The 23,980-nt window shown below is 35.0% G+C and overlaps 1 protein-coding gene across 1 annotated transcript in view; it reads left to right on the top strand.

Moving 5' to 3' along the window:
• The window catches only part of LOC306882774 (gamma-aminobutyric acid receptor subunit pi-like), a gene marked incomplete at both ends in the record, with an annotated part of 32,088 nt that extends 25,856 nt beyond the window's left edge, over positions 1-6,232 (top strand). Inside the window, 4 exons of the mRNA XM_079437653.1 lie at positions 1,588-1,725; positions 2,637-2,789; positions 3,370-3,563; positions 5,867-6,232. Of these exons, the coding sequence (XP_079293779.1) occupies positions 1,588-1,725; positions 2,637-2,789; positions 3,370-3,563; positions 5,867-6,232 (851 nt within the window). The remainder of the gene's footprint in view (positions 1-1,587; positions 1,726-2,636; positions 2,790-3,369; positions 3,564-5,866) is intronic.
• Between the last annotated feature and the right edge of the window lie 17,748 nt (positions 6,233-23,980).

The raw sequence follows: 23,980 nt of genomic DNA, 5'->3' as shown, positions 1-23,980 counted from the left end.
TTGGCAGACATTACATGCAATCTGACTTCCTCCAAAAAAAAAAAAAATTGGGGGAAATGTACAGTGTTCATCTTCTTGTCGATGTACAGGTCAAACGCTTCTGAAATTGAGCTCAGATATTTATATGACGTTTGACAGAAATTGTGAGACCGGCACAATGATAGATTCTCCGTCTTTGTGCCTGATGGTTTCATATGCAGAATTGGTGGATTGAGCTTTGTTTCAAATGAGGCTTTCTAAAGTCTTTGAATCATGGCCTTTCATCTAGACGTTATATTCTCGTGCCATGCAGTGAACCAGATCAAGACAGAACCCGCTCCCTGCGGTGCAGCATATTGCATGTCTTAATTGCAAAGTCTAAATCACGGTTTACTGTACAGATATATAATGTGAGATGACAGTGGCTCACAGTTGTGTGTGTGATTAGAGACACTCCTATCTCCCTCCGTCACGTGCTGTTCCTGTCCTCAGGGAGTCTGAGTGAACACACATTAATGAACGTCACACGGATCCAGAAAACACATCTCACAGACGCTCAGTATCTGATTACTGTCACGCAGCGCCGCCAAGAGCACACATACTGATATTACACACCCATACATGTGGACATTTAGAGTCACTACACATCAAAATATGAAATCTAATGCTTAATATCTGAATATATAAATAAACATGAATTAATTAGACTGCATTCACAATTTCTTCACAATGCGTCGCTTATCAGATCACTCCAGAACTGACCTGCATGCATCAAATTCTCTTCTCTTGTTCATAATAACGTCATAAGAAAATGTATTAATATAATTTAATCTATTGTTAAAATTTGGTGTTTATATGAAACTACAAAAACATTGCATCTTTGCTTAAGCATTAACATTTGAATTTTTGTTTTCATTGATCAAAGTAAGTGTGAAAATTGATTCATGTTAAAACAAATACACTAGTGTTCAAAAGTTTGGGTTTAAAATGTTTTATTTTCTTTTTAGAAATAAATACTTTTATTTCTATTTAAAATAAATGCTGTTTTTTTTTTTTTTTACATTCTATTCATCTGTGAATCCTGAAAAATATAATGTCACAGTTTCCACAAAAATATTGTGCAGCACAACTGTGTTCAACATTGATAATAATCAGAAATGTTTGTTGAGCAGTAAATCAGTATATTATTATGATTTCTGAAGATCATGTGACACTGAAGACTGGAGTAATGATGCTGAAAATACAGCTGCAGATCACAGAAATACATTACAGTTTAACAGATATTCACATAGAAAACAGCTGTTTTAAATTATAATAATATTTCACTATTTTACAGTATCAAATCAATGCAGCCCTGGCAAGCAGAAGAGCCTCTTTCAAAAACATTCAAAAATCTTACCCAACTCCAAGCTTTTGGCCGATAGTGTATATTTTTGCCCATTTCAGTGTAATACTTACAGTATATCGTGCAATTCATAAATGGTCTTTGTATCGTATGATTCAAGGGTAAATTGATCTTGCAGTGTTGATGTATACGACAAGACATATCTGATTTATTTCCCACGTTTGGAAGTGTGATTTTTACATGTGCTGTTTGTCTGTTCACAGGGGGTTATAACATCAATGACGTGATGTTTTACTGGGCGCGTGGGAACGACTCTGTGAGCGGTTTGGACACGCTGAGACTGGCTCAGTACACCATAGAGGATCATTACACCTCAGAATCTGAGGCTGTATATGAGACGGGTACACAACACCACAAACACACCGCAGTTACACATCTAATGTCTGTGGAGCAGCTTATTAAACAACGCCAGATAATAACACCAGTTTCATCAGAAATGACACTGAATTGGCCAGGTTTCTTGTTTGATGGCAGATTATTGCTTTGTGAGTTTAGCAGTGACTCCAGAACAATAATTTGCTCTCATATTTCAAATTGACCATCATTCCTGTAATTTTAAGAGTGGCATAGGCTATGTTCACACTGCAGCTAAATCTGGGTGTAAATTCAGCTGTACACACAGTTCAGAAATTTAAAGCAGTGACAAATGCATACTACAATCAACTTGACTCCTGAAAAATGCAGGTAGTGACAACATTTACACAAATTCTAAACTCAAATCCAAATGCTTTATCTTGGAAATAACTCACATACCAAAATATCACGACCTGCATCTGCCTAATTTATTAACTCTGTAAGCTGGATCGCTTATTGAGCCAAGCCCAAACAATAAGCCCAAAGATGCTTAATAAGCGTGGACATGGCAACCATTCAAGAGCACACTCTGCTAAGTAGCCTTTCAAACCTAAACAAATATGACTCCTCTGTCGACAGTGGCTTAGTTAAATTCGCTGAACATAATGAGTCTTTGGTTGCTGTATTATTACTTTGGTTTAAATAGCAGATACCAAATGCGGAGATCGCAAAACGTTGCTTTGGTGTTAATCATCCCAGTTACGAGAGTGAGTTCTGTTCAAAACACACACAAAACTGTAAAAATAATGATATGGTTGTCACTCCTGAAACTTTATAGTGTGTACTCGGCCATAGAAACCATTCCAATAACATCTTAATCTCTGATTTATTGATGGTCTTGAAGATTTTTTACTTACAGCATTAATGTTTTACATAACTACTTTGAATCTCTTCCCAGGAAATTATCCCAGGCTGATCTTTCATTTCGAGCTGAAGAGGAGCATCTTGTACTTTATTCTAGAGACATACGTGCCGTCCAGCCTGCTGGTGGTGCTGTCCTGGGTCTCTTTCTGGATCAGCCAGTCATCCGTCCCTGCTCGCATCTGCATAGGTATGGTAATGCGTTTCATTGGCTGTGCAATTTATATGTTAGAAAAATAAAATATGTTGAGCATGCTCAAACTATTACACTAGAATGTTACACTGAAGGAAGATACATAATTTAGGTCCTTATACTAAGATATGTTATATGGCGATTGATTGGATACAATAAAACAAAGATTATTGGTTATTAAAGAAAATACAATTTCAGGTTTTCAAAATGTCATGTTCATCACATTCAATGTGCTACTATGTAATAACTACACAGAATATCCTAACAACCACACATACAACATAATAACAGCAAAAGCTGATTGTGTTATGACTCATAAACACTCGACAGTTCAGAACTAGGGCTGCAACAAACGATTATTTTCATAATCGATTAATCGTCGATTATTTCACTGATTAATCAATAGACTTTGATTTTTCTGCATAAAGTACTATATAAATAAATGCGATGTGACTGGACTTTACTGGTGTACCAAACACAACGCCACACTGGTGAAACCACATTATTGCAGGCTCTTACATTAGGTCATATGAGGTGTCTCAGCTGACTCTGTGTGTGTTATTGGTGCGTGTTACAGGCGTGACGACCGTCCTGACTATGACCACACTTATGATGGGCGCGCGGACATCTCTGCCCAACGCCAACTGCTTCATCAAGGCCATTGACGTGTACCTGGGCATCTGCTTCAGCTTCATCTTTGGAGCGCTGATAGAGTATGCCGTGGCCCACTTCTGCACGCTAAACCACCCCGACTACAACAACGCACTTATGGTAAGAGAGGAACATCATCATCATCATCATCAACATCAAAGTGTGTTCATCGTCATCTGTGCTGTTTTCTAAGGTAAGCATCATTACTGCTCATACTGTACTTTGCGTCTTAAAAGAACAGTTCACCCAAGATGCAGGTGACTTGTTTTCTTGAGAACTAGCTGAAATCATTAGCCTTGGTGATTCAGAAAATGCAAGTCTTTGGCTGCTCATCTTTGAGAATAAAAAAGCATATCAAGAAATGCAAAATGAATCCTAACCGACAGCCGACGCTCGTTTACAGATTATTAACCGTTAACCGACAAGATTATTTTAAATTAGAATTTAATTAAATTAGAAAGGATAAGTGTCTGTGACCCGTTATAAATAATATAACATTTGTTTACCGGGGATTCATTTTACATGCACAAATAGCAGCAAACAAAAGAACATGAGGATTGACATGGTCATATATCACATTACGCACCTGCAGCGCTTCTGCGAGTGCAGAATATATAGGCTACACATATATATAAAATGAATAAATAGGCCTATACGAGAAATATATCTTTACTTAAATAATAAATTAAGAAAATTAACAAAAAAACTGTGCAACAAGTAGCCTAGTTTCCAGAGTTTACGGTTCATTTTTGTGCTGCGTGAAAGGAAACGGCAGATAGCACAGCAGCATCCTATTTTTCTTTAGGCCTATTTTACAAAAGCACAAAGATTTGTTTGTGTTGTGAATGTACACAAATAAAAGCAAACCTTTTACAATTCCGATTATCTTTGACTAAAAGGAGTAGTTGCTTCCACAGTTTGAAGGAAAAAATTCAATATATTCAAAATATTTTGGCATTCAAATACATGGCGAATATGGAAACATTTGATTTTGTTGAATGAGAGACCCAACGTTGGATTCAGTTTTGTTTTAGCCTAAATTAATTCGTTTTGGCTTGTCGTTTATATGGCTATAACTTCTTATATATTTTTAATTCTTGTTCTTTTCTAAATACTGTTAAATTGAAAGGATTTGTTGTGGAGTGAGGGGAACTAAAATAGCCTAGCTATGTTTACAGTGTTTATTATAATGTTTGTAAATATTTAGCGTTGGCATTAGGCCTGTTTCTGAACGAAATAGCCTAATAAAATGCAACTTGTACGCAACTTTTTTTTATTTCTCTTCTAAAAACACATTTTTTATTCTCGTAGTGTATTTTAACCATGCAGCAAACCTTTTAAATATTTTTATATTTAAAAAAAATAAATAAATAAAATAAATGACTTTTTAAACCGTTTAACTGGTTGTAATAATCGGTCAAAAGTCTTATGGTCGATTAACGGTTAACCGGTTAAAATGAACATCCCTACTCCTGACAATATATTGAGGTCTTATGAAGCAAAACGATCAGTCTGTGCAAGAAACTGATCATTATTTACATCATTATTACCTGTAATCCAGAGCCTCAGGTAAATGCTGAAATCGTATTCTTTTCCACGAACTGATTCTTTCGGATCGTTCATTTCAATTAATTCACTAGTTTATTTACATAATCATGCAATGACATCATATATACGCTGTTATATTTTTAAAGCACCCAATTGTGATGTGAAATTCGGTTGTTCTACATGTCTAAAGCATATAAAGGGAATAAACTTGTCTTCATCAGCTCACATTTTTACGTAAACAATGAGAAACCATAAAAACTTTTATTTGAACCCCTTCATTCAAGTGTTCGGTTCACACATGCTCATATCAGTGGCTCATTGGTTCAGCTAGTTCACTAAAAAGTGAAATGATTCGTTCATGAACCTGACATCACTCCGGACACGTGATTGCCTTCGTTTCTGGATTACAGATAATAATGTTGTAAATAATGTTCAGTTTCTTACACAGACAAATCGTTTCTCTTTATAAAAACTCAATATATTGCTAGGAGCCACAGGGATTAATTTAGCATTAATTCTATTCTGAAAGATGGGCAGCCACTAACTTGCATTTTTAGACTCACCAAGGACCACGGTTTCAGCTAAACATCTTCTTTACTGTTCTACTTAAGAAAAAAGTCACCTACATCTTGGATGGCCTGAGGGGTGAGTAAATTAACAGCAAATTTAAATTGTTGGTAAACTATTCTTTTAATGTGATTCTTGCATGGGTAAGAACCACTCACAAATTTTTCAAATGTAAATTATAGTCATTATCGTCATCATCATTGTAATCATTTATTGTTGACATCATGTCATCATACCTTTGGTCTTACTGATTTTCATGTTGAATTTCATTTCTCATTTTCTTTCGTCTCTGTGTTTCTTTCTGTCAGTACGGTCATCACATGCACGAGTGCGAGGAGGAGATGAACGGCATCATCAACACTATCGCCAGCAATTCTTCACGGCTAAAGCGGCGCAAAGACTCTCCGGCTCCGGCACCCACGCACACCGCCGACGGAGAGCCTGGCCTCGCGCCCTCCAGCCCAACCACCAGCGAACCCAAGACTGCCGAGGCCCCAGCGGAGCTCTTTAGCCGCTGTGCCAAAAACATCTCCGCCCTGAGGAAGATCCTGAGATCCATTAACTGCTGTCATGTGGAAAACCCACATTATATAGACAACTACTCACGGTTAACCTTCCCGCTGTCGTTCATCCTCATTAATCTGCTCTACTGGACCTACTACCTGTACTTTTAACCAGCACATCATGTTGAATAATTTCTGTGTTAGCAAGTACGACAGTGTGTGCGCGTGTGTCTGAAAGACCAGTAAAGACTCAACAGAAAAGGAGAATGATTAAGGTTGCACCGATATTACATTTCTCAGCCAATACCAGTAGCCAGTTATGGAGAATGATGTTTGCCGATACCGATAGCTGATTATATTTAGAATGATATCTGCCGATACCAATAGTGATTATTCAGAATAATATCTGCCCATACCAATAGCTGATTATTCAGAATAATATCTGCCCATACCAATAGCTGATTATTCAGAATAATATCTGCCCATACCAATAGCTGATTATTCAGAATGATATGTGCCGATACGATTATTCAGAATATCTGCCAATACTGATAGCTGATTATTCAGAATAATATGTGCCGATACCGATAGCTGATTATTCAGAATAATATGTGCCGATACCGATAGCTGATTATTCAGAATAATATGTGCCGATACCGATAGCTGATTATTCAGAATAATATCTGCCCATACCAATAGCTGATTATTCAGAATAATATCTGCCCATACCAATAGCTGATTATTCAGAATAATATCTGCCCATACCAATAGCTGATTATTCAGAATAATATCTGCCCATACCAATAGCTGATTATTCAGAATGATATGTGCCGATACGATTATTCAGAATATCTGCCAATACTGATAGCTGATTATTCAGAATAATATGTGCCGATACCGATAGCTGATTATTCAGAATAATATGTGCCGATACCGATAGCTGATTATTCAGAATAATATGTGCCGATACCGATAGCTGATTATTCAGAATAATATCTGCCCATACCAATAGCTGATTATTCAGAATAATATCTGCCCATACCAATAGCTGATTATTCAGAATAATATCTGCCCATACCAATAGCTGATTATTCAGAATGATATGTGCCGATACGATTATTCAGAATATCTGCCAATACTGATAGCTGATTATTCAGAATAATATGTGCCGATACCGATAGCTGATTATTCAGAATAATATGTGCCGATACCGATAGCTGATTATTCAGAATAATATGTGCCGATACCGATAGCTGATTATATTTAGAATAATATCTGCCCATACCAATAGTGATTATTCAGAATGATATCTGCCAATTCCAATAGTGAGCATTTAGAATGATATATGTCGATATTGATAGCAGATTATTCACAATAATATTTACCGATACGATTATTCAGAATGATATCTGCTGATATCAATATCACTAACCGATTGTTCAGAATAATACCTGCCGATACAGATACTGACAGCCAATTATTCAGTATGATATCTGCCGATACTATATATCTATAATGATCATTTGTGCTATAATCTCCATTACTACATTTACCATAGCACTTAACAATGGCAGTAAACAGAGTAGCACGTAAAAGCAGAAATGTCAACTTTTTGGATTATTCAGTAAATCCCTATTATTGTCATTCTTGCAGTGGATTACTTTTCTAGGTGGATAAAACTAGGAACATAATTTACTGATTATTGTTTGAAACTCGGAGTGTTTACCAGCTTTAATGTGCTACAAATGCTGTTGACCGAGATTAACTTGCATTGAACACAAGCTGTAAAATAGTGAGGAGATGTGTTCAGTATCCGTATTGAATCTCACTGATAGTGTCAGTGTCAGGTTTGGCGTTTGTTGTGGCTGATTGTGGATGGTTGACCCTTGATCTCCACAGTGGTTCCCATGATTAAATCCTCTGAATAACTAAAGAAAATTGTGGAAAATGCATGTGAAATCTGAGTTTGGCTTCACATGTGGCTAAGGAGGATGAGCAGACAAGATCTCAAAATCAACATGAAATCAAAATCTCCATTGAAATCATCTTGGCTGTGGGCTATTAGATCATGTTAATCTTAATCAGTAGTCAATTAACTATTTAGTCATTGTTTTAGACTGCTGTTGTAGCTAATGCAGCCTTTCTGAAATATTGTCCATAATTAACAGAGTCGTTTAATGCTGGTAAATGTTAATGTAATAGAGGTTACAGCAAATAATGATGGATTTGATTAAGCACCATCGCTGGGACTTTGTTGACTTCAACTTCTCCAAATCACTAGGTTTTATCACAAGAGAAAAAATAGGGGAAAATTTTAGTGTTTGAAGTTGTGTGAATGTGATTGTTAGAAACTGTCAGTTTTTTATGTGTATTTTTGTGTGTGAGTGTTCATCATCATTAGCTGCGAGTCGTTGAAACAGTACAATGCAGTAAAATATGATCAAAAAGGGCCTAGCAAGTTGATATTCTAAAGCAGTAGTTCGTTCAAAGAGGAAAACAATGTTGTTTACTCACCCTCACGTCCACTGAAAGCCTGTATGACTGCTCGAATCTCAATTCCGTTTGCAATCAATTCAAATATGACTGCAGGTTTTAATCTGTTTCGTCCTTGATGTTAGGGCTGAAATGATTAGATCAAATTATCGACAAATTTTTTTTGAATAGTCGTTTGATGATCTAATTTAAGGGCCTGCAATAATGCGGTTTAACCAGTGTGATGCTGTACTGTAAGTCTTTAATTCATGGGTCTAATTGAAGAAGACACTTGCATTGTGAGACATGCAATTGAAATGGAACCAGTAGAGCAGTGGGTGGCAACAGGCGGCCCGCGGGCCAAAACTGGCCCACCAGCAATAATATCTGGCCCATGACCGCAGCCAGATTATTTTGATAGCGGCTGGTTCTGAAATAGATCTGTCATGACAGCAACAGTTACTCACAATCAGAGTATGTGAGCGGAGCGGAGCGGTGTTTGTAGGAGCGGATTTTTTAAAAGTCGGAGCGTCATGGTTTTCATTCGCTCCAAGAGCACTCCACCACCGCTCCATCACGAGTACAATTCATGCCAACGACCTGTAATATAACTGCATATTTAGCATATTTATCCTTCTACTGAATATTTTCAGCTGAAACCATGATTTAAACAAGTACTACAACACTTATTCACACGCAATGGCTCTCTCAATAATGCATTCAAACAAATCTAATCTAACAGTGCTTCATCTGTATCCAATTTTGAATGAGCAGAAATCTGTAAGAATTTCAGAAGACGTAAACGTACTGTTATTTTCATCACAAACTAAATTTGCACCGCAAAAAGCAGCAATTATACCTTTTAATGCTGATAACCATGTTATTAGCTTGTCATGTGGTAGGAAAAAAGTTCCTGTTCCTGGAGGGTTCCAACCCTGCTCCAACACACAAACCATGCAGTTTTCAATTGAGCCTGAAGGACTTGATTACCTGGATCAGGTGTGTTTAATTAGGGTTGGAGCGAAACCAGGTATTGAGTTTGACACCCCTGTTCTACAGGATTTAACACAGAGTAACAGCTAATACACTGTAACAGTCTGTCACAGCCAATTCTAGTTACATTTTTCATCAATTTATTTCTTCATTTATCCTTTGACTATGTTCTGGCCCGCCATCTAGTGGCAAATTATTTTTTTGGCCCAATGCCAAACTTGTCATGCGTAAAGGCCCGAAGTTTTTTTGCATTCTTCACTTAGGTGTAAAAATAAGTTTTATATACTCAAGCAGTACTTTATTGTTAGCTGAGAGCGGCGTTTCGATGAATATGTAAATATATGCTGTGCATGAGAAAACAGCAGTTAAGGAAGCATCTGATTGTAGTGCACATTTGTTTATTTGCCTTTATTTATAACTCTTACAATAGACTGCTTTAAAGCAAGCAGCTTTACAGTATTAAACATGAAAAACTGTGTCAGTGTTGCTTTCAGTTAGAATTACAAATTGATTTTTTGCTGTCAACCAGCTCTATATGTTTATGAATATGTACAGTATAACTGAATATTTTAGTGAATAATCGATCAAAGCCTACTGATTAATCGGTGAAATAATCAATGTTTAGTTGATTATCCATTCTAATAATCATTAGATGTATCAAGTATCAAAATAAGTGTGTGTTGCAGCCCTAGTGGACATTTAATCCGACACAACACGTCATATTTGAATTATACACAAGTGTGAATGAGATTCGAGAGCCGCTGGATACATGAGGGTCAGTAAATCGTGATTTTTAGGTGAACTATCCCTTTAAGCACACGACTGCTCTCCTTTAGTTTTCCTTCACTCGTGTCTGTGTTTTCCACGCTGTAATGCCTCTAATGCGTCTTCCTCTCATATCTGTGGTTCTCCAGTTTGAGTTACGGTGTTGAGTGCAGACAGAAGCCATCGCTCCCCATTTATTGCTTCCATAAATCCTCCGGCCTTGGCGCTGTCTTGCACATTACGGGATCGATGGATCGCAGGGGCCGTGTAAACTCTTTATGCGACTTGGCTTTAATGATTCAGAGGTGTTTGTGGACTCTATACGGGACGGATACGGACCAGACCAAAGGCCACGGACTCCGTGTGGCGACTGATGCTAAACTATCTGGAATACATTGAATTGCTTTGGGACGTGCATCTTTGCTTTAAGCTCTCGTCGGATGAATTACGGCCCATACTAAACTGGATTGAACACTTGGGGTTATGGTTTTAACTGTAGTGTTATACTGATGTATTTTATGAAACTACACTTGTTTTGTTTAAAAGCACAGGCAGTGCCACACTATCACGATCTCTTTTCTAAGCTGTGAATGCTCATCTTTTATTTGCTGTTGGGTTTTTATTAGCGTTTGATGTCATAATGATCAGATGAATGGATGGATTTTCCTTTCTGGACCTCGTTTAGGTTTTTGAAACGGTTTTTAATTTGGGATTGTCGATGCTCTCAAATAGATCTGCTATTTTTGTAACTTTTAATTGGCTTCATTTAGATGTTTTGAGGGTTTGTCGTCGGCATGCAGTCGGATCCTTAATTTCACGTCGAATGCCTTCCGTTCAAAATATAAAACTACAAAGTGCTTGATTTTCAATTTAATGCATGTTTCTTTACCACTTTAGGGTAATATTCAGTGTCATAATACATTAATATTGACATGCAAATTTATATTTATGGGACTTCTTTGTGTTTATTCTTAGGTTATTTTTAATTTGCCACGTTGAGAATTAATGCAATAACTCTTCATTTACTGTATATGCATATCAGGCTTATTGCCATAAACCATTTTAAAAATAAAAAACATTTTCAGTACTTGAAATAAATGTTAAAATAAAAAAAATAGTTTATTGCAGCTAAAAACATTTCTCATTTTCATTTAGTTTGACTTGATGTCCTAAAATAACTCAAATATAAATAAAATGTATTAAAAAAACTATATAGACATTAAAAAATAATAAACTAAATACTAGATCAAATATATTTGTATCTAGTATCTAGTCATTCTGACTAGATAAAATACTAAAACTTTAGGTAAAATAAAAAATAAAATTGAAAATCTAAAAACAAATTCTAAATATTAAAAATATAATAGTATCTCACTGATACTAAAATAACACTGATGCATATTCAGAATTAATAATCACATTTTTCTTTAATGATTCCCATTGTATGACACAGTGACATGATTTTAATAGCATCCCTGTAAGGTTTAAATATCAGAAAGCAGCTTAACACACTCCATGTGAAATCTTTATGCATTTCTAATAAATAATCTCTGTTCCTGCGAATAGGACGATGAGAGAATGATTATGACAGGGCCAAACATGTAAGCCAAAGACTTCATATGTCTAGAAATCCACCTAAAACAGACCACAGTTACCTGAACAGTAGTTGTTTGTTTAGCTCTTCTATTTCAGTTCTAACCTGCAAACTGACCTGTATTTGATGGCAAGGCTGTCCCCTTACTCTCCCATTATTTATATAGCTCTGTCACCGTCATGTTATCGATCCCAGTGACACCCCAGTGAATTTCAGACGCTGCTTTGGGGCTGATCTCACAGATCCAGACGGTTTATGTTGGTTTCTGAAGCTGTCGATCATCCTGATGTGAATATGTGTGTATAATGTAACATATGCATATCGACGATGGAGGGGATAAAGAACGACTGTAAATATTGCATGTTTACTTGATGTTTACTTAAGCTTATACTAATGATGCTAATAATGACACTAACAGTAATAATTCAAATAAAAAAGACATAAATGAGAGTCTGTGAGTGATATTTTCCTTCCTTCTCAAAGTGTGGCTCAATAATGGATGGAAATTGCACGTACAATAAATCATACGTAAACCTCTGTGTCACAGTCAGAAGATCATGACAGCGCTACAATAAGCTCGTCATCATATTTTAACGAGTACACGCTAACAAAACCCAAGATGCAGCAGTCTGTTTCGTGTCAAACAGGCCACAATGGCTCTATTCAGATGAATATTAAACCCCTAAACAACCAGAAAACAGCTTACTTGGTGCGTCAGTCACTGGTGGGCAAAGAATGTTTGTACTTTGTATAAATATTCATGAATAAACACTTAATTCGACAAATTATGTGAGTGTTTGTTCAGAGTTCCTCTAGCAGCTGTTCATTTGCTTTCATTGCACTCTTTCTCGAGCTTGAAGCAGTTTATTACAACAAAAAATGCCATATACTTTCAATCACATCGAATTTTATAAAAAAATTGATATATTATAATATATAAATGAAAGTTTATGATTTTTTATATTATATAAAATGAAATGACATTTTATTTTTGTTTTATCCAAAATATCTGGGATTCTTATTTTCATCGAATGAAACGTTCAAAGTTGTGTTATTATCGTTAGCTAAAACTAAAACATTTCTGTTAATAGGAATAAAGCTGAAATAAAACTAGAATAAAATATACATATCAGAGGAAAAACTTAAACTGAATGAAAATTAGAAATACAATTTAACTGGCGGAAAATAAATATATAAACCTAAATAGTATTATTTAAAAAATTACCAAATTATATAAAAATGGCCCAAAAAAGCTGATTAAAAATATTAATATAAATATATAAATAATACTGAAATAACACTGATTTGGAAAAGCTTGCACACTGGTTGTTGTTGTTTTTTTTACTATATTTTGTACAGCATCTGAAGAAACTGTGTTGAGCAGTAATAGTGTCTCGTCTCCTTCAGTCTGCTGAATATGGATGAACATAAATGTGGGCAGTCATGCGTTCATATACTTGGGTTTCTGAGTCGTTTTGCAGCTCTTTATGGACTGACAAGAAGTTTTGAGTTCTGCAAAAATGTACAGTGATTTCATAGTACACTGAACTTTCAACAGATCAAGAAAACAATTAGACTATTCCTGATGTGAATCATCATGCATCATAAAGTTTAAGGCCAGCCAGTGTAGCGCAAACAGATTCAAATTACAATGCCTTAATTACTCTAACACAAGTTGTCCAGGGTGCCAGCCAGTGCTCGAATTGAATCAAGTCTTATGGGGGGTCCCCACCATCAGACTTTTTTTTTGGTGGGGGTTAGTCTCGCAATATACAATTTATACAAAATAAACAATATATTTGATCATAATATGCATAACTATATACTATTTAATGTTGCATAACAAAGAGAGATAAGCTACTATTCTTCTTTTAAATGGCTTACTCCAAGTAATACTGGATTTAGAGGGTGACAAAGCAGCAGACCCAAAAGGGCAACTATGGCAAATATACCAGGGGACTACATATAAGGCACTTGAAGATCTGTAAAAGCATGTGACATAAAAATACATTGAAATTTCTCAAAAACTGTAGAAAATATTCAGATGGCTTTCAGACACACTGAATGGTATTCAAATTCAGCAGTGGCACAGGAATAATTATTTCATAATGTTTCAGACAGCAGTGATAAAGGAGCAGTCAGTAACTTCAAATTGACCTGTTTAAGGACCTTTTTATTGCTTAAACAGTAGCAAAAGGATGGAAAACTGTTATCAGGCTGTAATGATACTATAGAGATGAGATTAAGTATTATTCAAAGAGTGCAAGACAACTGGGCAAACTGGATATAGTCTTTATAATGGTTTATAAGTTTAATTTAGGCATGTCCAGGAGTCAAAAGTCAACACAAATAATAACAAATTTGTTAAATGTGAGCCTAAATCATCACAATTAAAAGAACAAAAGACTTAAACTACTTCAGTCTGTGTGCACTGAATTTATTACACGAGTTTCACAATTTGAGTTGAATAACTGAAATAAATAAACTTTTCCACGACATTCTAATTTATTGAGATGCACCTGTATATATATTTATTTATTTTTATTTTTTTTAAAGTAAAAACATTAATATTGTGAGAATGTGAAACAGCTGTTTTCTATATTTGTCTATTTTCACATCATGATCATGATCCTTCAGAAATCATTTTAATATGCTGATTTGCTGCTCAAACATTTCTTATTATTATCAATGTTGAAACCAGTTGTGTACAAACGGTTTTCAGGATTCTTTGATGAGTAGAAAGTTCAAAAGAACAGCATTTATCTTAAATAGAATCTTTTGTAACATTTTAAATCTTTACTGGTCACTTTTGATCAATTTATGCATCCTTTCTGAATAAAAGTATTAATTTCTTTAATTTATTTCCACCCAAAAACCCCAAACTTTTGAACGATAGTGTATAATGTTACAAATTATATCTATTTCAGATAAATGTTGTTCTTTTGAACTTTCTATTCATCACATAATCCAGAAAAAGAAATTGTACATAACTGTTTTCAACATTGATAATAATCATAAATGTTTCTGGAGCAGCAAATCAGCATATTAGAATGATTTCTGAAGATCATGTGTTACGTTCCCTTTTATTCTAGGGGTGACGGGGAAGTAGCATATACCATTAAAGGTGTATGAAAGCGTAAGAGAGAGAGAGTGTTGGCTTTGTCTGCAATCACAGCACTCACACACAAGGAAACTCTTCAAGAATTCATTTACAAAGTAGTGTCTCTAGTACAGCAGTAAAAAACAAAAAAAAACAGAAGTAAACAGTACAGGCACTGAAGACTGGAGTAATGATGCTGAAAATGGTTTACTATTGTATTATTATTATTTTAAATTGTAATAATATTTCATGATATTAGTGTTTTTACTGTATTTTGGATCAAATCAATGGAGGCTTGGTGAACATAAATGACTTTTGAACAGTAGTGTACGTTCAACGATTTCAGTGCAGTTTACATAGTTACGTCCAGTAGGTGGACTGTTATGAGTGAGTCTGTCAGTCAGCAGACTATTCAACCATTTCTGTCCAAAAGTCTGCTTTATTCAGGAAATTACTATGGCTATCAATATGTCAATCATAGCTATTTCAAGAGTGAATCCCGCATTTATATGCCGATGTAATTCCCGAAACTTTGCAGCGTGTATGTGGCCGTTGGTCTTAGCAGCATGAAAAACAAGTTTTATACAATTCTGAATGTATTATATATAGCACAGAAACCGCACAACGAGCACTCCCTTTATAATTACTAAAAAGCTGTCACTCATCTTCATCGAGATCTCTAGCACCCCAGAACCAGGCCTAATAATAATTTATGCAAGGAATACAAAAGACATGGAATTGATAAATATAGTGGAAAGATATAGAGAGAAAATTACCCCTCAAAAAATTCAGTAAGAAGCTTCCTCTTCCCGACTGCGAGTGGAGGTTTGTTATTCTGCATTTTTTTAGCTGAAGTTAGCTTGACGGAGCGGCGCCAATCAAGCAGTCATGTCAACGATGTCCTGCGCTTAGCGGTCTTTAGATGTGGGCGGGGCGTTTGAAATTTAAAGAGACATGACAACTAGCCCATAAACAAACTTAATATAAATTATTTTAAATAATTCACGAAATTTAATTTACCATATCCATTGCTTGAATTTAATCACATTTGTCATTATCATTTTTACTCAAATAAAAATGTCTGAGGGACCCCCCTAAGTCTATTTTTTACTTCTTATGGGGGGTCCCTAATGCCTTATGGGGGGTCCCGGATCCCCCCAGCCCCCCTTCAATTCGAGCAGTGGTGCCAGCAGTATTTGACTCCTCCAGCACTAATGGATTGAAGCTGAGAGGCGAAACAGCAGTGTGAACACGAGGTTTCCTGAGGACGAGCAGCAGACGAATAATGAAGACGCAAGCAACAGGAAAATCATCAGCGTGTAAGTCACATGATTACTGCACTTTATTAACACCTAGGATAGTTTGTTTGCTAAACAATATCACCATACTGTGCCAAAGATTGAGGAAATAGCCTTGAAAATCTGCTGGAGGAACTATAAAATCACAATGCTCAGTAATGCATCTGTGGGAAGTTAAAAGACATTATGAAAGGCATTGGCTGGGTTTTACAGCCGAGTATGTTCGAGCGCACGAGCATTAGTATGCATTAGGCTTTCATGAAAAATAATGGCTGATTTGAGCAGAAGCTATGCCATCAATGTGCATGATTGATTATTCTTTTGAAATGTGCAGTTGATTTGAATGCTTAGCAAACCGCTTGAGATTTCAGTCTCTGTCTGTACTTTGCATGACTGAGTGAATTGACCTACTTTATCACAAACTCTTCAAACGATGTGTTTAGTAAGTGGCACCTTGATTTTGTCAAACTTTTTAATATTTGAATTCAATGTAATCAGTGCAGAATCATCTCATTTCTCATTTTGAGTTTAGATGCATGTACTAAATGTTGATATCAGTGCTAAATACTGAATACTGAGGTCAAGAGCCACGCTGCCTTCAAGTGCATCTGGGAACATCTTACTTTTGAGCTAAGCACCCAAAATTATATCTTAAAAAGGCCTCAGAAAGTCTTCATTCATTCACTTAAAAAGGTCTTAAATGTTGTCTTAAATGTTAAAATCTTCCTCAATAGTTCTCTTGTTTTCCAATACAAATATCTAAGATACAAGTATCATGATAAATTTACTTGAGATGCAAAATAAAGATATGAGTCTTGTTTTGTGAATATGAAGTGAGTTCATACGAGCTCAAAAAATCCACTTAATTCAAAGGACAACAAGTTTTCTTATTTTACTTTTGTTGTAAGCATAAACTCACTTAATAGGGGGTGGTGATGGCGCAGTGGATAAGACACATGCCTTTGGTGTGAGAGACCTGGGTTCGAATCCACTGTGAGACACCAATGTGTCCCTGAGCAAGACACTTAACCCCTAGTTGCTCCAGAGGCGTGCGACCTCTGACATATATAGCAATTGTAAGTCGCTTTGGATAAAAGCGTCAGCTAAATGAATAAATGTAAATGTAATTTTGTTCATTTTTATCAATTTATCTTTTACATGATGTCGCTTCACGATGCATCTTGATTTTTCAGAAAGCTATTCATATCTTTATTCTGCATCTCAAGTAAAAGTATCTTGATTTAAAGAATAATAGATATCTGTTGGAAGTTACATTTAAAGTGAAGTGTTACATTTATAGAAAACATTGATGTGTACTTACTCTCATGGTGAGTTTTTAAAAAATAAATGAAATATAATATATATTAGTGCTGTCAAACGATTCATCACGATTAATCACATACAAAATAAAAAGTTTTAAAAGCATAAAAGAGAGAAAGAGTGTGTGTGTGTGTGTGTGTGTGTGTGTGTGTGTGTGTGTGTGTGTGTGTGCATGTGTGTGTGTGTGCGTGTGTGTGCGTGTGTGTGTGTGTGCGCGTGCGCGTGTGTGTGTGTGTGTGTGTGCGTGTGTGTGTGTGCGTGCGTGTGCGCGTGTGTGTGTGTGTGTGTGTGTGTGTCTTGCCGTCTCTGAGCACACAATGATGTGTTGAGTTTAGTCAGGAGTATCAGTATACTGTAATGGGACGAGCAGGACTGCAGCATCACTCATTAGGCCTAATTAAACACTAACAGATTGAATAACCATCCTGATAATGAGCAGAAAACTTTTGATATTCTTCGGTGCTGATATTTATTGATGTCCTAATTACATTGTAGACAAACATCACCTGAAGAATCATTCCTCTGCTGGATTTTAATTATGAATCTGTCGGTGAGCATCACTGAAATTAATAAAGACAGATGATCTCGCGTTTGGTGTTTATCATTAATGTGGCGTTTCGCTCGTTTGATTGCTCTTTTATTACTCAGGGGATTCACAGAGAATATGAAAACCTCTCAGATCGTTTCATGAGAAATTACACACATATTCATTAATTATTATTAATTATTATTATTATGCAATACTCTGCTTCTCATTTTCATACAATGTAGTTGTTATATTCAAATCACATTAAAACTAAAACATTCTTACTAACTGAAACATAGCTGAAATCAAAATAAAATAAATGAAAAAGTTAACTAAACTGAACAAATAATTATTAAATTAAATTTTAAAAAAAATTGTGTGTTTTTGTTTTTCATTTAATTTGTTTAATTTGAAGCAGTAATATTATTTACTGGATGTAAAAGAAAAACTGAACTAAAATATCTTATTATTATTATTATTGTTGTTGTTGTTGTTCAAAATGCCTAGGCTTCTCGTGTTCATTCAGTGATATATTTAGAACAAGGTTATTATCATCAACTGAAATAAAAAAAATCAAATGAAATATAAAATAACCTAAAATTAAATAAAATAGATCATAACAAACTAAATGAAAACTAGAAATAAATAGTTTAAATCTTAAAATAATTTTCATTTGAAGTAAATAAAACTGAAAGGAGCTTCATCTCAGCAGCTCATGTTCAATCTGTTCAGACCTCTGCGGGACTAAACGCTTAAACGTGTTTCTGGAGGCGGTCAGGCCAGGAAATGACGTCAGTAGGTAGTTAACCTCACTAGCACAGAAACAGACGGAGTGTCTGCTGCGGCCAGCAGGCGGCGCTGTTCACCCAGAGTTCACCGACTCCTCGGGCTGCAGTAATGCTGTTATGAAACATGATTGTACATGCTGCAGTCAGTCAGACCATGATAAACACCACTGAAAACATCTCGCAACATTTGAAGCCGCTTAAACGCCGTGTTGGGATTATTTGACACATCTGTATGGATTATGAAGCGTATGCTGCAGGTCTGCTCCGGGATCCAGCTGTGCTGCTGTTTCTGTTTCTTTCTGGATCCTGCAGAAGCTTTCAGATCCTCTTCAAACGACCTGTACATGCAGATTCACTAATTACAACGAGAACTGATCAGAGAGCAGCGTCCACATTACTGCTGCACTGTGGATGGAGCAATAATAACAACAATAATTAGATCATAAATAATGACAAAAATAATATTAACAACAACAATTAGATATTAAATAATAACAATAATAATTCAACATTAAATAATAATAATGATTCAACATTAAATAAATAATAATAATGATAACAATTCTTCCTTATTATTATTATTATTTAATATATTACATAATAATTCATGTCGCTGCTGTACATGACTGTTTAACTATGGATGGTTCAATAATATATAATAATGTATAAAATAATAATAATAAGAAATGAGATGTATAGATAAATAATAACAATAATAATTTATAGATAAATAATAACAATAATAATTCAACATTAAATAATAATGATAATGTAGCATTAAATCTAATCACAATAATTATTATTATGACTTAATATATTATTTTATAATAATCCATGTCACTGCTGAACATGAATATTCAACTATGGATGGATCAATAATATATAAATATTATATAATTATCTATATAATAACAATAATAATTTATAAGTATTAGTAGATAATAATTGAAATTATTATTACGTAATATCTAATTGTTATTGTTATCATTTCATCTAATAGTAGTAGTAGTAATAATAATAATATTTTGATTAAAATATTATTTTGTGTGTCTGTCTGTATGAATGATGGGGAGACGGGGGCTAATTGTCACTCTTTTTTACTCCACTGAATATTTTCTAAATAAGGTATATTTCCGAGTTAAGAAATCAGTATTTGCTCAAACGTTCCATTCTAACAGATAATGAACATAAAGCAGGAACTGAGACGTAAGGCGTAGTTCTTCCACAGCATCTCAGTTCCTCATGTCACACATTTAAAATGCCTCATTCATTCATAAAATAGTTTAAAAGCACACTAGAGGCATTTAAAAACGTTTCCATGCATTTGAAATGTTTTAATGCAAATGTCATTTGAAATCTCAGCATTACAGACAGTTCATGGAACAAGATGTTAAAAGCTAACATACAAAATACTAAACCATCACTGGCCAAAAGGTATTGGAATTACATTTACAGGTTTATATGTTCCTGCAGTTCCTCATTCAGTAATGCATTTGATGACGTTCTTCTGATTTTCTCGTATGTTTTTGCTTCAAATGAAAGATTCATCACAGCGCCGGCTGATTCGGTTCAAGGCTTACAGCTATTGATTAAAGAATATCCCTGCGGAGAAGCTGATTTCAGCGCTGAAGAAGCGTGAGGTCAGAGCTGTGGATGACGCTGATGAAGATGATGGTGTGGTTTTGTGCCTAAAGCACACTACAGGCGCTTAAAAAAGTTTCCAATTCAAGTTGAGAGCATGAAAACAGCATGTGAACTTCAGCCGCTTTCACTAAATCACTGATGCGTCTTTGATGCGTGTGGTGTCACACACTGATGCTATGAGTCATGCATGATGTCACACACTGATGCTATGAGAAACACACTAATGCACACACATCCAAAAAATCACAGTATGAACACACAACACAGTTCTGCATGAACTACAGCTTATTCTGGTCTGTAAAGTGGCCATTCGCAGTGCATTGTGTTTGTGTCATTTAGAGGCGGGTAAATCTAAAATCTGGCTCTTTTATTTATTTTTAAATTTTATGCATTTTTTTTTTAGCAAATAACCCTCAGAGATCCAAGCACTGATATTCATAATGCATACATTTTTTCACCCGTTTAGGCAAAGTTTGCCTCAGGTTACAATGTTACAAAATTGCAATCGTGAGCATTTAGGGTTTCAACATTTCTCACTAGTTTTGAATTCATAACACAATTCAGCACATTACTCCAGTTTTCAGTGTCACATGATCTTCAGAAATCAAATATGCTGATTTACTGCTCATTTCTGATTATTATCAATGTGCTTTTAGATCAATAACTATTTGCAGAGTTTTATATATTTCAGATGATCCCGCCCCTAAACCGCATGCATAAACCACATGAGCTCTGATTGGCTGCTTCTTAAAGCTCATTGAATATTCAGATCTTCCCCACACACATGCAGTATAAACACATGAGACTGGAAGGAGTGTGATCGTGTTCACATTGCTGGAGGCACAACAGAAAGTCATTAGACGGCGGTGGACATCTCTGCAGTCTGAGTGATTTAGTTTGAGAGCGGCTCTGAAGATGCGTAATAGATGTGTGTTTACTCTTCCGTCTGGAAGGATGGGAACATCCAGTAATTCACAGAGCGGAAGCGCCGCATGAGTATTTTAAAAGTGATTGAGGAAACCAGACGGACAAATTAAATATTTATAGATGAAGGCAAACTGATGTTTGGTGCATTATGTTATGGCTTATCAGCACTTACTCATGTTGTGTAAATCACAAATACTGGCTCCGGTCCAAAACCTAGTGAGTGCCCTACATAGACAACATGCAATAATGTGACGATCCCAAAATAATGATGCTTTATTAGAAAACTAAATGCATTGTGATGAACTCAGTGAAACCCAAGATAACTATCAAATGTTGATTATAAATACACTGGGTCTGTAAGATGTTTAATGTTTTCTTAAATAAGTCTCTGCTGCTCGCAAAGATTTGCATTTATTTGATCAAAAATACAGTATAATTGTGAAATATTTTTATAATTTAAAATAGTTTTCTATGTGAATATATTGAATATATTATGTGATGCGCAGCTGTATTTTCAGCATCATTACTCCAGTCTTCAGTGTCACATGATCTTCAGAAATCATAATAATATACTGATTTACTGCTCAACAAACATTTCTGATTATTATCAATGTTGAACACAGTTGTGCTGAACAATATTTTTGTGGAAACTGTGATACATTTTATTTTTCAGCATTCACAGATGAATAGAAAGTTCAAAAGAACAGCATTTATTTCATATAGAAATCTTTTGTAACATTATAATTTCATTACTGGCACTTTTGATCAATTTAATGCATCCTTGCTAAATAAAAGTATTAATTTCTTTTTAGAAAAAATACCTAACTTTTGAACAAAATGTAACGTTTGATTTTTTTTTAACAACAAATCCCTAACTTTTGCTCTCTATGCAGGCAGCTCGCTAGGTTTCAGAACAAACCCATCTATATATTAGCCCACTCTCTTTTATCCAAAGCTTTTGTCTGTTCTTCTGTAAAAGCGAAAGTGCCCAGGAGAGAAGCACTCTGACAGAAAGCACGTCTCCTGATAAAAATATCCCAGCATGCCGTGTTTGTATACGGCTGCGTGCCCCCGATGAAGAATGACAGTGCACTAAAAGCCCATGCACACCAATCTGAACCTCAGCTCTAAACACGTTTAGGGTTCGTGAAAGCATCAGCGATAAATGTGCATGCAACAAAACACTTTGCTGCATTACTGTGTATACAGTTGAGTGCAGATTTTAGAGTCTAAAATGATGCAGGTATGGAAACTAATGTTATTTTTAAACCGCCTACTTTAGACTTTCTATCTAGTGCATGATGTCGAGCCAAACCATGACCCTCAGCTTTATTCCTGACACTGAGCTGGTGCTCGGGACGTTAACGGTTGTGTTACTACAGTGAGGCGATGACCCATCAGATCCATACAGCTGCTGTCCTGAGCTCAAACCACAGGAGAAACGAACGTCTGCAGCATCAGGGCAACATTCACCAGGCACACGGCCAAACGCTTCAGCCAGAGAGGAGGAGGAAAGAGAAACACACAGGGTTTAGTTCCTCTAGAAACCAACGCCGTTTATGACACTCGAGAGAGAGAGGGATTCTCATCGTTTCTGTCTCTTCTCATTCAATCGGATGGTTTCTTCTTCTTATATATTTTTACAAAATTAAAAAGTGTACAACATCTTATTCTACTGTTTTGTGTTTCAGTAAAATTTCTAAACATTCATAAATCAAGATGCATTTACTTGAGAAGTGAAATGGCATAAAATAAATGAATAATACAATAAATAAAATATTGAAATTAAGTGATATCTGCCAATGGGGTCAGAAAAAAATTATCTTGTTTTCCCTTTAAATTATTATTATTATTTTTTTTTTCAGAGCCTATTTGCAGATTTTTCAGGAAACATACTTCAATAATCTTCGTTATACTGTTTTTTTATACATTTTATGCTTAATGTGATGAACGACATACAAAGTCTTAAGTTAAAAAGCACACTATAAAACTGATCATATAAAATATTATAAACTATAAAAAAAATCAATTAATGTTTTATTCATTTATCTGTCATGTGACATCAACCACCTTTAATAAACACGTAAATGCTGTTAAATTATTGAATATTAATTAAATTCAAATACTAAAAATGTAAAATAAAACTATATTATTAATTAAACAGTAATAGATATTTAATAATTATTTTTAATACATTTAATATATATTTTATTTGTGCTCCTGCAAGACGTGTGACCATTAATTGACATTAGAGAACCATGAACATGCAAATGTGTTATTAAATTATTGAAATATTAATATATTAAATATTAATAAAAAAGAAAATATTTTAACTCAAATGGGTTAAATATCTTTCTAGGTATAAACTCAATTTTGATTAATTGTTCAGAAAACAAGACGTAATATCTAAAGTCATATAGTGGCTCAGGTAAATATATCTTAATTTAAGAATATTTAGGTATTTGTTCTGAAAAACCAGTCAAAAATACTGA

The sequence above is a fragment of the Barbus barbus genome, assembly GCF_936440315.1.
Source record: "Barbus barbus genome assembly, chromosome: 16".
In the NCBI taxonomy this organism is placed as follows: Eukaryota; Metazoa; Chordata; class Actinopteri; order Cypriniformes; family Cyprinidae; genus Barbus; species Barbus barbus.
This window is presented reverse-complemented; position numbering and strand designations above follow the sequence as displayed.